At 37.4% G+C, this 16,936-nt stretch overlaps 1 protein-coding gene and 1 pseudogene across 4 annotated transcripts in view; one reads left to right on the top strand and one right to left on the bottom strand.

Annotated features, from left to right (window-relative positions):
• DHRSX (dehydrogenase/reductase X-linked) overlaps nt 1-16,184 on the top strand; it is a 541,162-nt gene extending 524,978 nt beyond the window's left edge. For all 4 annotated transcript variants that reach the window (XM_056807700.1, XM_007501007.2, XM_056807699.1 and 1 more), the window contains one exon: nt 15,598-16,184. In XM_056807700.1, coding sequence (XP_056663678.1) covers nt 15,598-15,801 — 204 coding nt within the window. In that variant the 3' untranslated portion in view covers nt 15,802-16,184. The remainder of the gene's footprint in view (nt 1-15,597) is intronic.
• On the bottom strand, nt 9,250-10,396 carry LOC100619208 (protein ABHD13-like; annotated as a pseudogene).
• Nucleotides 16,185-16,936: the final 752 nt, after the last annotated feature.

The following is a 16,936-nucleotide window of genomic DNA, read 5'->3' as shown; positions in this document are numbered from 1 at the left end:
ATTTCCTCTGTGTTTTGTATTTTTGCTACATAAAATGTGTCCAAAGTCGACCCCTTCTTCTTGGTTTTTTTTTTTAATTTTGGGACTTTGTGCTTCTGTGGAGTTTGCCATCTCTATCTGAGTGGGGGGGGGGGATTAGCTTTTCTTATCTCTTTATGGTGTTCAGAGGTTTTAGCCCTAGGCAGATTGTCCATTCTATGCAGTTGTTGTTCTGTCTTCCCGGGAAGCTAGGAGTTGCTGGTGTGTCCCTGTTCCGGCCCTCCTCTCCTTGGCACCCTCCTGATGCTTCTCCATTGCCTTGCTTCCAAGCTCCTATGCCTTAGCCGGCCAGCGACTGCACTCTGTGGGGGGAGGGGCCGCGGCTTCCCTGAGCTCCGAGGGCTCCTAATGAGATTAGTGTTCCCTGGGTTGAATTTAGTACGCCTTGAGGCAGGGTCTTTTTTCGTGAGACTCAGATGGAAGGATCCAGCCAAGGGGTTACAAGCTCCCCCCATCTCTCTGTTTCCCTGCTGTCTGGGTGCCCCCTCGACTGGGTCAGGTGGTTTTCAGGAAGTAGCCTTCAGAATAGCCAGCCATGGAGTCCTTTTTTCAGCCCTGCGGGTTGCTGTTGTTTCCAAAGACCCTGCTCTCTGAGGGGGAGGGGCCGCAGCTTCCTGGAGCTCTGAGGGAGGGCTCCTGATAAGAAGATTAGCTTTCCCTGTATTGAATTGAGTGTGCCCTGAGGCAGGGACTTGAGACTTGGATGGAGGGATCTAGCCAGGGGGTTACAAGCTCAAGGTTACAAGCTCAAAAAGTCCTTACAAGGACTTTTGCCAGCCCTGAGGGTTACTGTTGTTTCAGAAGACCCTGCTCTCTGAGGGGGAGGGGCCGCAGCTTCCCAATGCTCCGAGGACTCCTCCCAGGGGGTTACGAGCTGCCCCGTCCCTCTCTGTTTCCCTGCTGTCTAGGTGCCCCCTCGACTGGGTTAGGCTGTTTTCAGGAAGGGGCCTTCAGAATAGCAGGCCATGGGGCTCTGAGGTTGCCTGTGCTGCCTCAGACTCGGACTCAGCGCTCTGGGTTGGGGGGGATGGGTCCTAGGACCTTCCTTCTGCCTACCCCTTAGGTCCAAGTGGTCTCGGGTTCTGGCTTTGGGGGGGGGGCATACCTTTTGATCCAGGTCGAGGTCCAGGAGGAGGACTCGCGGGGTCTATGCTGTTGATCGTTTTGAATTTTGGTGTCCTAGGAGCATTTGGTTTGAGATCAGTAAGGAAGGGTTTCAGGAGATCTGAATTTTAGCTTTCTCTAAGCCGCCATCTTGACTGGAAGTCCAGGGAGCTATATTCTAATAAGAGAAGACAACATAATTGTCTACCCCAGCATGGCCAAAAAAGTCCAGGTATTCATGAGTGGAGCCTGGAGAGAAATGAAAACAAGACTACTTAGAAACTTTCCTTTTAAAAAGAATTTCTGGTAGGAATCAGACAATCAGAGTAAAAATATATATGGTTAGAATGTACCTCCAGGGTGAGAAGTTCAGGGATGTATTTAATTTACTGGATGAGGAAACTTCTGTTATGTCATAAGCAATGTCTAGTGAGTCAGGAGAAGAGCCTGGAAAGTGAGCTGTCAGAGGCAAGATTTCAACCCAGATCTTCTTGATTCTAAGATAACACCAACTTTATATCCATTATACCAGATTGGCTTTCATTACATTATATACAAGAGATCCATAGACTAAATATATATTTTTATTATTCTCTTTTGAATTGATTAGTTCTTCTATATCTATAACCATTGTCAATATCTATAGCTTTGTTCATGTAGGGAACAATATATTTAATTATCATCACCTTAGGCTCTCCATCTTCATCCAATATTTTCAAACAGATTTAAACATGTACTTTTACATGCTTTGAAAAGAAAAGAAAAATAATTTTTTGTAACAAATATGCACAGTCAAAAAAATCAAATGTTCTATTGTTCCATTTCTCCCTGCCTTTTAAAGATAAAGAGAATCCTTATTCCAAATCTATCCCGCAATTTTTGGAAATTATTACCTATAACTCCTTAAAGTATGCCAAAAGCCTAAAAAATGGAAATATAGTAGCTGGGCAAGGTAAAACATTGTTTTTAATATGTTTCAATGAAAGTAAATAATGACATTAGATCTTTTTATTTTTTCCCCTGGTTTGATTGGTGGAAAAAATTAGAGAGCAATATGATGTGGGTGACCAAAAAGAAAAGCAAAGGCATGAGGATGCAGCTGAAAGAAAAGGAGGGGACAAGAAGAGTTTGGGCAGACAAAAGGCAGACTTCACTGGTGGTACATTTTGTTTACCCTGTTTATCTTCCTCTTTGTGAGAACATATATTACATGCAAAGCTACATATCATAAGCTATGGAAAAAACTGTTATAGGTGAAAAGCTTGAACCAAATAAGAATAGAGTTGTGAAAATTATCCCTTGAAAAAGTTTGCTAATCAGATATGTCAGTTAAATTACTAAAACAGATTACTTATTGCTATTAGGGATATGATTTCTATCAGAAAATAATTTCTGTGCAAAATTACAATGGACAAAGAATGGCCCCAAAGAAGAAATATAAGAAAACACACACACACACACACACACACACACACACACACACACACACACACACACACACACTCCTTTCTAAAGGGGGAAAGTCCAGGGTTGTCAAACATTATGACTATAATCTGGGGATCAAGATCATTTGCATAATATATTCCTCACTCATAAAGAATGATAATTTATGATCAATGCCTGTGTTGAGGAGAGTGTGGGAAAGGAGAGATTTAAGTTCATCTTGCTTTCAAGATGAGAGAAGACACTCATGATTCCTGATTCTGTTCAGAGAGAAGTCTCTGGAGAAAGAAAAAGACTTTGGGATGATCAAGGCACTTACTTCTCTTTTAGGATGACTTTGTGTTGATTGTGCTTTGCAGTGTTTCTAGTAATCATGGTTATGAACAAATTGTGAGTATGAGTAAAGAAAAATAATAGTGGGAAAAGGTGAGTGGCAATAGGTCCAGGAGCTCTCCAAAACAACACATCTACCTATTGGATTGAGTTTAGAGAGAGAGGAAAGAATTTAGAGCAGAGGATAAATGACCTGAGAAAGTACTGAGGAGAATTCCAAGGGTGGAGGAAATAGAGGTCTCAATGAGGACAGAGAACAACAGGTTTAGGTGAAGTGAAAACTAGGAAGAAGTAGAATGAAGAGGTTATGGTTAAATAAGAGAATTTCTAATTAGAAACATGGAATACTTATGAATTATTATGATATCTAGTGTATAACCATTCCTGTGTATGGTTGAGATGGTTTTAAAGAGGTTTAAGGAATAGGGAGACAGAGGAATTTGTGGAAGAATCTATGTGAATCTTTGTGAATATTAAAGTCTTCTAGTGTAGGGAGTATAACCCAATCCTTTTCCTTCAGTATGATGACTGCCTCTTACTTTTTAAGAAATGTCCTTGTGGCCTCCCTTTATACTACTTCTCAAAGGTCTTCTACGTCTTTAGCTAACTGTTCTTTCTTTGCATGTCTCTGAGAAGATGATACTTTTCTTTGTTAAGGCCAAGACCACAGCTTGCATCCTTGATCCCATCCCTTTTAATAGTTACTCAGTAATTACTTTCCTTCCTCTCATCTTGAACCTCTTACTTTCCCCTACCTTCTTCCTACTATCTAGAAACATTCCCATGTCTTCTTCATCCTTAAAAATAAAATAACAGCCACAGTAAACCTTCACCCTGCTATTTCCTCAAGCTATTCTCTTATATTTCTTCCTTTTCACTGGGAGTGAAATTGACTGTTTCCCAAAGAATTTGAGGGAAAGTAAACTGGAACAGAGGTACTAAAAAAGATTTCTGGCTACTCCTGGTGCTAGCCCTTCCTCATCTACCACTTACTTTTCAGTTATAACTGGATTTCTGACCTCAACAATCTTTTGAAACTGCTCTCTCTGAGGATACCAGTGATTTGTTACCTGCTGAATCTAACTGTCTTTTCTCAGCTCTCATCCTCTTTAATTTTATCTTTCTTTTCCTTTTTACTCTCTTTTCCTTGGCCTTCCCCTCCCCTTCTTTCCTTTCATTTCCCCTCCTTTTCCTTCCCATTAATTCTGCTGGGATATTTTGTTATGCCAAATGAGAATAGATGGTGTAAGCCTGGAAAAAACACAGAATCACTAAAGCAGTTACAAAGAACAAGTCTTTCATGTGGACAAGAGAGACAGTCATATACACATACAATACCACATAGAACCAGACTCTGTGTCTCTGGGAACATTGTCTCCAGGAAAATGTACCATGAATAGTAATGTTGATCACAGCAATTTTTCCAAGGAATTGAAGAGCTTGGGATCTTATATACACTTTGGGGAACATGGAGACAAGGGAAGGCAGATTCCAGCCAGGGGCTAGACTACCTGGAAGAAGTTTATATACAATTGGAGAAATTTCTGAGACAAAAAGGTATTTAAGATTAGATTATATCTACTACTATCTACCTAGGCAGTGATGGAGAACCTTTTAGAGACAGAGTGTCCAAACTGCAACTCTGGGCAGAGGGGTGGGTAATGTGAGAAATGTCCTGAGACATGTATGGAGAGGACAAGGGCAGCAGACTCCTCCAGCACATTCGTGCACCTGTTCCATAGGTTCACCAACATGGATCTAGGATGATCCAGGGGTGCCTGAGAGTGTCATAAAACAACTTGTCATTGGGCATGGTTCATCAGAGATTTTGTGACCCAACAAAAGTAACATATGTATCAAAAAAAGCTTGTAAAACTCTGCTATTAAAGGATCTAGCTGACTAAGCATTCATGTGCTTCTAACAAATTAAATGGCTGTGAAAAATAATTTGGGAAAAGGCTATTCTGTCAGGCCTTTATTATTATTATTATTAATTGGAAATTCTTGGTGCAGTGGCAGCTTCAGTGCTAAAGCAAATTAAACATTCATGAATCTGTGTGCTTTTTCTGTACATAGTGCCCAAGACTTGCTTGGTTTTGAAAGAACTCACCAGCTGATATTGAGCTAGACATTGATCCGAGATTGCATAGCAGAATCCTGAATTGAGAGCATTTTCAAAAAGGATAGTGATTTTAATTATTTTTTTCTTTGATTCATTGACTAATTGATTTCATATTTGAAAGAACAAAAGGAAGGGACTAAAAGTCATTAGAGGAAGCATATATTGTACCCATTAAAAATCAAAGCAGTCCATTTGGATGTCTTCTTGTATTGGGAAGCAGAGACATATTTTTTTTTTTAACCCTTACCCTCCATCTTGGAATCAATACTATGTATTGGTTCCAAGGCAGAAGAGTGGTAAGGGCTAGGCTAGGCTAGGCAAGGGGGGTTAAGTGACTTGCCCAGGGTCACACACCTGGGAAGTGTCTAAGGCCAGATTTGAACCTAAGACCTCCCGTCTCTAGGCTTGGCTCTCAATCCACTGAGCTACCCAGCTGCCCCCAAGAGACATATTTTCATGATTAGATTCCTGAATTAAGCACAACAGTTTTGAATCTATTCCAATATTTTAATCTATCATAACATGGAATAAATTATGTTAGTTCATTTTAAAATAAATATTTGCTATCTGAACAATTCTTAATATCAATTTAGATATCCATCCCAAAGATTTAGAATGAGGAATGGGGGAGGCTGAAAATAATTTTTTGTTAGTATTATTTTTATGATGTGTTCTTTTGGGAATTTAATACTAACTGTGTACCATTCTCCAGGTTCTTTATTCTTTTAAGAATAAAGTATTTAGATAGTCACTCCAATGTCTTGGCTACCTGAAACGTTGTGGTGCCAATACTCCTTTACACTACTAAGTGTAGCATGTAATTCTTTCAGTGCTAGGCAGGATATGTCTTGAGAATAGGCAGTTAATTTACATGCCGTCCTTTGACAGAGTTTTGACTCAGTTCTTTTTTCCAGAAAAAATTTCCTTGATACGTGTTTATTCTTTTTAATTCCACTATTAACAATGACTTTTAAAAAATCATCTTTAAGAAAACTTGAGAACTTTTTAATCTTCAGTGCTTTTTAGGTTTTCTTGAGTTTCCTATTAAAATGTAAATACTCTTTTTTGGAGAAGCATTCTAAGCCATTATCAATGGATACCATGTTGAAGATTAGTTGTTAGCCAGGTAAGAAAGGTGGTTTTGTGGGGGAAAAGAGGAAGAGGAAATGGAAGGAGTCTAAGAAAAAGGAGAACAAGAAAATGGGTGGTAGACAAATGCCAGAGATAAAGATTGTTTACATAATACTCTTACTTTACATGATTCCTGTGCTTGAGAACCTGAATTAAGGCATTAAGGCCTAGAGAGATGACAAGACTCTTCTGTTCATTTCCCCCACCATTTAATAGTGTGTGCTTTATAAACAATAGCTTCTATTGTTAAGACAGTGGCATCCCCTTCCCAAACATTACATATCTGAAAAATATTTATAGGTCATTGGTCTCAGCATAGAGAACAGGGCCACAGCAGTTGTGAGGTCATCAAATGTTTTCATCAGGTAGATATATTTATTTAGGCCTTTAAAGCCGCTAACTCAAAGCCCTCTACCAATTGTGTCATTGTAAGCAATAATTCTCGAAAGGAAAGTCCATGAAGAAAGCAGCTGCCTAAAGGTTAAGTCTTGTCTTCCCTTATATAAAGAAAGCATCTGGCCTTCTCATGCGGTTTATTATGTTCTTATTAGTTTCCTTCTTTCCTCAAAATCTATGCTTTTTGAGTCTAAGGGGGTCCAAGGTCAAACTTGCATTTGATTTTGTATTAATGCTTGGTTCTCAGAGACTCTGCACTTAGGACTTTGGAAAGACACTGGTTTTTGTCATTCAGTCATTTCAGTCATGCCCAACTCTTCATGAAATGAATTTGGGGTTTTCTTGGCAAAGATTCTAGAGTGGTTTGCCATTTCCTTCTCCAGCTCATTTTACAGATGAAGAACTGAGACAAACAGAGCTAAATGGCATGCCCAAGGTCACATTGATAGTAAGCATCTGAAGCTAGATTTAAACTGTTCCTGGTTTCAGGCCTGGCAATTCAATCACTCCACCAGGTAGCTTCTTATCTGCCTATTAGATTTATATCTGCCCACTGTATTCCAGACTCAATTACTAGGATATTTAAGATAAAGAGAAAAGTTGGAACAATGACTCTAAGAAATAAGATCAAGGGGAGACTGAATTCTCAATTCTCCTCCCCTTACCCACTTCCTGCTTCCTTCTATTGATCCTAAATGGCTACTCAGAGATGGTAAGTTATAGGAGCTTTCAACAGACTAGTTTCACTTCAAAAATACTGGAAAAGGATTTATTTTAAAGAAAGAAAGGGTTGGGAGTGGGGAATAAGGATAGAAGGAATTTGGATTTCCCTAGTCTATTATAAATTAAATATTAAGAAAGTAGAGTTGAGTTGTTTTTAAGGGAATATTGTTAATAATTTGAAAAGATCATCAGAGCTAAGCCCAAATCTTCAAGTTGAAACCAGTAAGCAGAAACTACAGAGTAAATCTCTCTGTCAGCTTTCGTCCTCAGAATCTCAAGGAAGAAGGCGTGAGTAAAATCAGTTTGTGTGCCAGCTTATTCAAATATATAACAACAGAAATAATTTTCAAAGAATGACTTGGGTGTGTCTACCTCAAGAAAAAGAATTGATAAATAGAAATAAGCAAAACATAATTATATATACATATGTCTTTTTATCACATGATTCCTTCTCTAGTGTGGGAAGAGAGGGATGGAAGGAGATATCTGGGAATTATAGTATAACAAACAAATAATTAATTTAATAATATTTATTTTTATATAAATATAAATATATTTATTTATATATTATTATATATTATATTATAAATAAATATAAATAATATTTATTTAATAATAATTATTATTAATAATTTAATAATAATAATTAATTTTTAAATTTAAAAAATTGAATGTTAGCAAAGAAGAGAGAACTTATTTTAAAACCAAGAAATGGGTTGAAATTTCAGTGACACTTGCTAGTTATAAATCAATAAATATGTATTTACTAATTATTTAGTATGTGCCAGGCATGCTGCTGAGTAATAGGGATTCAAAGAAATGCTGTGTGACCTTGGACAAATTACTTAAAATCTCAGCATTGTAGGTACAGTTCTAAGACTAAGTTGTGGAGGTGCCACCCTTTATTGGTTATGAGACTTGTTTTTACTTCATAGTTCACTTTAGCAATGAAATCTCAGGTCTAATTCCTAATCTTATGTAATATGTAAGTGTACCCACACTTCCTATTGATGCTGTGTGAATTTGTGTGTGTCTCAGGTTGGTAGATGAAGTGTTTGGTTACTACCATTCATGCAATGCCATTTCATTGAAAAACTGTACTTTCAGATATTTGTGTCTTTTGGCTGACTTTGGAAGGTAAATACATTTCAGGGAGTTTGTGAGGCATAGTTTGGGAATTACAGAACTTGAACCCAGGCTAGTCATCCACTTAGGGAAATCAACTCACAAATGCAAATTAGGGAGGGGATACCCTAGAGAAGATGCTATACACTTATTTTCCTTGCTTTGTTCTAAGTTAGGAAATGTTTGCATGCCTATAAAAGATATAGCATTCAAAAACATCAGTAGTATATTAGTTAACAGTAAATCTATTTATCTATTTTATTAATTATTAGTAAAATATTTCTTCAAGAAAGGGGAACTCTTTTATAATTGGAGCTAGGCTAATTTAATAGAAAATCAAAGAAGGTATCTTAACAAAAGCCAAGGCAAGGATAAAAATTCTTATACATTGGTAGGTCTGCCCTAACATATATGAGATAGAAGGAACTAATCTTGATTTGCAAATTCATAATAAAACTAGAAAAGTATTTTCTCCTTGCCCCCACCCCACCCCAAGACAATCCCTTGAATGGAAGAAAAAACAATTCCCTATTTTCATTTTTAAAAGCTGTTATATAATTTGGAAACCCAAAGGTTGTTTTCACTCATTTAAAAAACAAACAGAAGTATTGCTTCTAAATAGAAAGTGTATCATAACTTTGAAAATTAGCATAAGGAACTTCCAGTGAAGAAATTCCCTTCATCTATGCAACTTATATTACAACTTTGTTCTATAATTTATAAGTTTAATAAGTTACCTAGGTAAAGAGAAGTTAAGTGACTTCCCTAGGCTCAAACTGGGAGTATGTTGCCTCCATATAGAATAATTCCATATAGAATAATAATAATTTTTTAAAGACCTTTCAAAGTTTAATTTTACTCTTAGGCAAGTACAGACATAATACACATTTAAAAATTAACATTCTTATCACTTTGAACAAATCAAGATACATTGCATTAATCAGAAAGGGTACTATATAATCATTACATTAGATGAAGTCTTTGCCATTTCTTCAGGCGAGTGACTTTTTATAACTTCTCTGATGAACTGTTCAAGTGCAGTGAAATAACCCTGGCACTGCCATGTGTCATTATGAGTTCCATCAGGAAAAATTGCTAATCCCTTAGTCCGAGATGGGGATAGTTCATAAAGCTGCTTCATCATTACTGGTGGAATTAACTGGTCTGAGAGCCCAGAGATGAAAAGAGAAGGCATTCTGCACTGAGAGATTTTTCTGTAGGACAGGAATTTATTTTTGTAGCACCACAAAGAAAGATAACACATTGGAAAGACAGAAAATAAAGTAGTAGCCATATGTGGTATGCTTAGAAATGTGTTCTCTACCATGATGGCTGAAATCCTATGGGAATTTTCAGAAGCTAATTGAATAGCCACTGCTCCCCCAAGGAACAGCCAAAAAGAAAAATTTTTGTTTTATCAAGGTCAGGTCTGGTCATCACATAGTCCAGCACAGCTTCAGAATCTAAGTAGAGTCCTTCTTCACTTGCTTCACCTTCACTTTTTCCATAACCTCTATAATCACAAGTAAAAGGTTAACTTTCAAGTTAACCAGCATAAGCAAAGCATTTGGCAACCTATGACCAATATTAAATGACAGTTGGGGAATATGTTGAATCAACTCCAGTGTATCTCAGCAAAATCAGATTGAGAAGCACTCCATCTTTGGTTCTAATGAAAATGTTTTCATGTGGAATGCCAGTGGGCATAGGGACATAAAGATGGGATGATGATGGCTGTTCTGGAAAATAAAGCAATACATCTGGAATTTATACAGAATACCTGCTATTGATACAAATATTAACACAAGTAAAGTGATGCCTCCATATAGATGGAAAGTCACTATTAAAGGTAAAAGAGAAATATGGCAGAGAGCCCAAGACCATGAAGCTAAGGCTAACAGCCATCTTTCAACAAAGGTCCACAACATCCATGACTTTTCCATTGTAGGTCTCCTTGAATTATTATTCCATATGTATCTCAAATACATGTCTTCTTGACTGGAGGTCAGCTCTCCATTCATTATTCTATATTCCTATCTCTTTAGATTTTTCATATTCCATATTCACATACCATAATGTATTTGGCTATTCCCCAGTTGATGATTATCCAAGTTGTTTCTAGCTTTTTGTTATCACAAGTACTGCTATAAATATTTTGGTGTATATGAGACCTTTTTCTCTGTTAGACTTCTTTGGAGTTCCTTAGGGTAAATGCCCGATACTGGATCAAAGAGTATTAACAGTTTAGTTACTTTTCTATTATGGTACTATTTCTCCCCCTAAAATAGCTGCCATAGTTTACAGTTCCAGCAATGGAATTTTAGGACTTGGCCAGTGGTCTTTGAGAGCTGTTTTAGCCAAATCATTCATCACCCTGAGGTCAATGGGTGAGGAGTCTCTGCAAAAATGGCTAGACTGGTCCTCATTCAGGAGACGCACAGTCTGCAGCAAGTCCCATAAACAAAGTCCTTTCAACCTAGTAGGATATATCAGAACTTGCTTTCCATTGATGTAACCTAGAAGAACCTTGGTTCACATCCATACCTCAGTGAGACATCAGAGTAGAACTCTAGTGAAAGTTTTCATAAGATTTTAAGTCCCTGTTTTAAAGTCTCTTAAAGAAGTGGGCTCTGACCCAGTTTTCATTGCTTAATTAGTGTTTGAAGTATAATTAGTTATTCTTACACTTAATATAAGTATTGAATTTTTCCTCTCTACTACCAAAACAGAGAAGTTTCACACCCTACTAAATTTCATCACTAGGTACTGACATCAACTCCCCATGTCAACTCTAGCAGGCCTGGGGGCACAGATTATTTGTAGTAGAATGGTTTAGGAATCATTTGAAAATACTCTTATAAATGAACTAGGGAGAAACAAAACTTTTCTAATTAACCCAGTGTTGGGTTCTAACACAATCTGACAACTTTTCTGGCATTTTTGAAGATTAAAAAGAAATGTATCGTTTCAGAATTAATTGTGAATCCTAGAAATGTAATCAAGCCCACATATTGATGAGGAAAAGGTACCCACTTCAAGGTAAAATAATTATTTATTGAGAGAAAATATTACAAGAATTAAATGGGAGCTTCCAGGCAGTACAATTTAAGTCTCTGGAAAAGATAATTCCATATGCTGTGATGCCTTCAACTCAATCTCAGGAATTCTTTATTTCCAAGAGAAAACAATATTTTATTCACCTTATTCCACTCCAAAGCCTAGGTCCAATAACAGGAAAGGAAATCGAGTCATCATTTTAGCTTGAGTGTCCCTTTTATAGATATCTTATCAAAGGCTGATACTGTATATAGTAAAGATATTTTGGGAAGGGAGAGAAAAAGTATTTATAAGGGAGAAAAAAATCCTCTTATTGATACAACTATAAAAAATTTAGCATTTATACCATAGCTGTCCAGTGATATTATGAGATTAAAGAGAATCTTGCTGGTTTCTATTTTTTAAATTATTCCAGTTCAGTTTTTAAGTTCTTGGTGAAATTTTTATGGGAGGTTGGAATAACCACTTTAGAATTCATTTATATTGAGAGTAGATTAAATTTTCTAAACTTTTCTGCTACCCCGGTCTAGTCAATCAATTAAAGAATCAACAAGTACTTAAGTACCATTATGTGTCAGTCACTGTACCAGACAATGGAGATACGAGAGCAAAAAGTAAAACAATTACTACCCTCAAAGAGCTTCTCATGAGGGAAGCAAAACATTTATATAAATATATTCAACAAATATGAAGTGAATAAATACATATTGTCATTTTAATCAAAGTTTAAAATAGTTTGGGTAGAAGGCCATTAGCAGTTGGGAAGATCACGAAGAATTTCAGAAGATAGTGCCTGAGCTTCTTCTTAAAAGAAGAGAGGAACTCTCTCTAAGGCTGAGGTTAGGAAGAGAACATATTCCAATCCCTAGACCAAATAAAATAAATTAATCTCTCCAATGGTTAGATTATTTAATTTTTGGCAAAGAAGTGTACTGCTTGCAATTTTATTGAGATGATTCATGTATTTATTTGGAAAATAAATTCATGTATTTATTGGAAAATTACTGTGGTATGTATGCCTAACTCCATTCTGATCTTAGAAATAAAGTGAATTCTCCAAATGTAGCAACTTTATTTTCTTAGGTAATCCAGAAAATGTCTCCTGAGTATATTAGCTTCCCTTCTCCAAAGTTCCTATGCCACTTTCCCTAACATGATGGCTCAAACCACTTTCTTGTAAGCTATAGCATAGATTGCAACATTGGAGGGAGGCCAATGCTCTTGTCCAGAGGCTAAATTTTTTGAATTATGAAAAATCAATTATTTCATTAGTATCAATCCTCCTTCCACTGGAGCAGACTCAATAAAATGAATAAGCATGTATTATGCACCTCCAATCTGTTTAGATCTTTGCTATAAAGAGTGGTCTGGAAGCAGAAGAGGTGGTGCAGGTATGATGCCATTTTCAGGACTTTTTTGTAGCAATTAGTAGTTGGTTTTCAGTGGTGGTGAGGAAAGTAGGCCCAGAGGAGCAATGACCATCCATACCTTAAGCTCATAGCATTGGCAATCAGCATGGGATTGTCTAGGTGAAATTGATTGAGTAGGGAGAAATGGAGGATTGGAGAAAGGCAGGGGAGATGATTCTCCCCCCTATACCACTACTAGAAAAACACAAAGGACAGATGAAATTATATATGTTCCCCCCTCAAATTAGAAGTGAAGTCTGTATCCTTATTCTTCTTATAACCCAAAGAATAGGCACCTTATCCTGACTTATTCGCCAGTCTTCTTCAATACCTGCACCAATACCAATATCATCCCCAGCCTTGAGGAAAGAAAAGTTGCATCATCTCTTCAGAGTTTATATCCCCAAGCAAGAGTCCAAAGATCATGTCCTTCCTGTTGGAACCAAAATGTACACTCTGCCCCAAAGGATCACCTTTGTTACACTCACAAAACCTTTTGGCCTTCCTTGTCATTGCTGTGTGATCCTGTTGTGTGGGACAACTGCTTCTGGCACTCTTCATTGAACAACTGAAGGAGTGTTAAGTCCCCCTGGGGGGAGGGGTGTAGGACTGGGACCAGAGTTCCTACAGGTAAGGAATGGAGAATAGTAAGAGGAAATGCAAAGGTAGAAGTAGAAGGACCTCACCCAAAGATAAGGGGGAGGGTAAAGATAAGAATCACAGGCACAATCACAGTGTGGGGTCAGAAGGGACCCAATGCTGGTGACAAGGGTTGAAGACTGGTAGGTCTTTTAAAGGTAAAAACCACAGGAATTACAAACAATCACCCATGAGAAAGGTCCATGGGAAAGTATAACAAGAATGTAGCTAATGCAGCTGGTAGGATAATGGTTGGAGTAAGATAATGGTACCAGGAATCATTGAGAGTTCATGGAATGGTTGGCAGTCTTATTATGGGGAACTAAAAAGAAGATGGAGGTGAGGGTACTCTAACCTGTTCTCAGACAGACCCTGAGAATTCGCCCTCTGAGGAGGGCTCTCAGATCTTTATCTAAGATAGACCCAGAGATATCCACCTCTGACAAAGGAGCAACTGATAATTTGTTCCCAGGCAAAAAAAAAAAAACCTTCATCTGGATCATCTGTCCCCTTTCTACTGGCTGTAAAATTCATTGCACCAAAGCCCAGGACTTGGCCTTTCTTACCTCCTGGGATCAGTTGTATCCTTTGTTCAGGTGACAGCAATCCAAGCATATCCTTGTTTCCTATTCCCTTGTTCCCTTCCTCATGCCTTGTCCCTTAAGGACAAAGTCTGGCGTTCAGTCTGCAACTGCTTACAACGCTGTGGGGATACAAAGGAAGGCACAAAAAAAAAAATTTTGCCTTCAAAGAGCTTACACTCTTTCTGTCTCTATGACTATTACCATCTGTCTTTGTGTCCCTGTCTTTGTCTCTCTCCCTTTTTTCTCTTTCTTTCTCCCCTTCTCCCAAGCAAAGCTGGGAGTGCATTGGCTACTCACAGGCCCAATCCAGCACAGGAAGCAAGTTTGTATCTGCTTAGTTTTGCCAACTTAGGTTGATTTATTCTTCTTTAGTAGCCTTGTAGCTCTCAAGTCCTGGAAGTTTCCCCAGTTGATGACAGAAATCTAGAACTCAAGGGATCTACCAGCATCAGCCTCCTTCAAATAGCAGGGATTACAGTTGTGAGCTGCCATATCTGGCTTCAAAGAGTTTGCATTCTAATGAGGAGAGAACATGTGAATGAATTCCTATGTATGAAGTAAAATATGCTTTTAAGAAAAGGCCAGTTACTCTTAGTAGTAGTAGTAGGCTTGCTTTTTCTATTAACATCTCTAGAAGCATCTGCAGCAAAAGATAACAATTTATAATCCAGAAACAGAATATAATAGCGAAATATGTACTGATTCTAGAATGCTGTTCAGTAGTATCCTATGAGACAGAATTAGAAATAGGGAAATATATAATTTTAAAAATATAATATATTCCTATTTTCTAGCAATACGTTTCTGATAATTTTCTTATTTAACTTTCTTTCAACTTGACAGACTATGATGGCTTGTAAAAAGGTGAACTCTCCATTGTGACTTGCCAAGTTATATTCAAAGCAGGGCCTTTTTGATGTCTTGATATTTCATTTCATTACAAAATTTTGTTTGTTAATGTTAAATAGACTGAGCACTCATCTGCTTCAAGTGAAATTAATGAGCATTTCTTCTTAATAAAGAGTTCTAAAATTGATAATTACACTAAGGATTTTAATATTCTTTGTTTATTGAAATGTATTAACCCAACATGAGAGAAACATACCACTGGGAGATTTATTAATGTATGCATATGCTTGAGAGAAAACTAACATTAATAATGATGCTTTCACTGAAGAGCTTCTTATCATAGCCCACCAGCCCTGCATTAGAACCATAAGTTTAATACAGAAACAACTACATTATTAGTTACAGTGTTGGATTGTAAGTAAGAGACCTGGATTCTTGCCCTGACTCAGCCCTTAACTATCATTTAATTTCTCTAGTTCTTTGTTTTATTATTTATAAAATGAAGAGCCTTTAAGGACCCCTTCCAGTTTCAAAAATCTATAGTTCTTTATTCTAGCATTCTGCATCATGGGTGTTTTACTGGTGCTATAGTGATTATACTCTGAAAGCTTATCATTTCATCTTTAGTTTTTTCCTCCCACAGACTCCAGATGAAGGGGCAATCACATCCATATATGCAGCAGTTGCCCCAGAGCTAGAAGGAGTTGGAGGCTGCTACCTTTGTCATGAAAAGATCATTAAGTCTTCCTCTATAACCTATGATGAGGATCTACAGAGGAAGCTATGGGCAGAAAGTTGCAAGATGGTCGGAATACCTAATTTGATCAACAAAGTCATCTCAACCTAGTTGCTTCCTCTTTGGAATCTCATAAATCTCCATGAGTCTCAAGAATCTCAAATGAAGTTTATATTTTCTATGCCTTCATTTTTCATAAGGACATCATGGATTTGGCCTAAAGATTAGTGGGTGCCACTCTGCCAATAAGTCCCTACCTGCCCTTCCTGTGCAATTCTTGTCAATGTTTTGAAATAAATCTGCAAATTTGCCAAGGGGTCCAGGAGGAAGGGGGTAAGCAATCCAGCCAATGTGTTAGGTGCTTTCCTCTAGTTCTCTTGCCAGTGGGAGAAAGAATCCTCATGCCAAACTGGGTAGACTGTGATACTCAAGCCAATAATTTGTTTTGTATTCATAATATTTCAAGTTGTGATTAAACGATCTATGATAACAAATCTCTGGTATGAATGTACAGTTTATTTTTTTTTCTTCTGGGCACCTCAAAGGTAAAAAGAAATTAATTTTGTCGTACAAAGTAAAGGGTCAAGGGGAAATGGCTCATTTGAACATCTCTCTTGGATGCCTTTTAATAAGGACAAGCCTTCCTTTGACTGTTGGGAAGCTTTCTGTTTTGGTTTTCTTGACTCAAACAATAATAAATGACTCAATATACCTATAGGTGTCACTTTTATTGGCCACAATTGTGAACCTTAAAAATTCTCAGACCCTACTTCATAAGGTTAGGATTGTGAACCTTAAAAATTTTCAGACCCTACTTCATAAGGTTGGGTTAAGACCATTCCCCATTTTAAACAATGAAGGAACTTAGATCAGGAATGTGAGACTTCTACTCCACCCCTACTTAAGCAAACTTTAGGGGAAGATAAAGTTGTAAACTCTTTGCTGAATAATGAAAAGTACTTAAACCCATACTTATAATAAGGCAAAAAGTTCTTGAGCTGTGCCTAATTTTAGAACTAATACAAAAGGATGCTAAGTACCTATAAAGGTCAGGCAACTTGTGAACTTGCAAAAGGCAAAGAGGTGAGAACTTACTCAGGTGTGAATTACTCAAAGTTTAGACTTCTTAGGTGTGAATTAAGAATGGTCTGTCCTTTGGAAAATGTCTACTGTGATTGACATAGGAGAAATTTCCCTTTAAAAGGAGCTCAGAAAGGGAGCTGAAGGACATTCAGATTCTGATTCA

Source organism: Monodelphis domestica, chromosome 8 (genome assembly GCF_027887165.1).
Source record: "Monodelphis domestica isolate mMonDom1 chromosome 8, mMonDom1.pri, whole genome shotgun sequence".
Lineage (NCBI taxonomy): Eukaryota > Metazoa > Chordata > Mammalia > Didelphimorphia > Didelphidae > Monodelphis > Monodelphis domestica.
The sequence above is the reverse complement of the archived record's forward strand: the minus strand, read 5'-3'. Positions and strand labels throughout refer to the sequence as shown.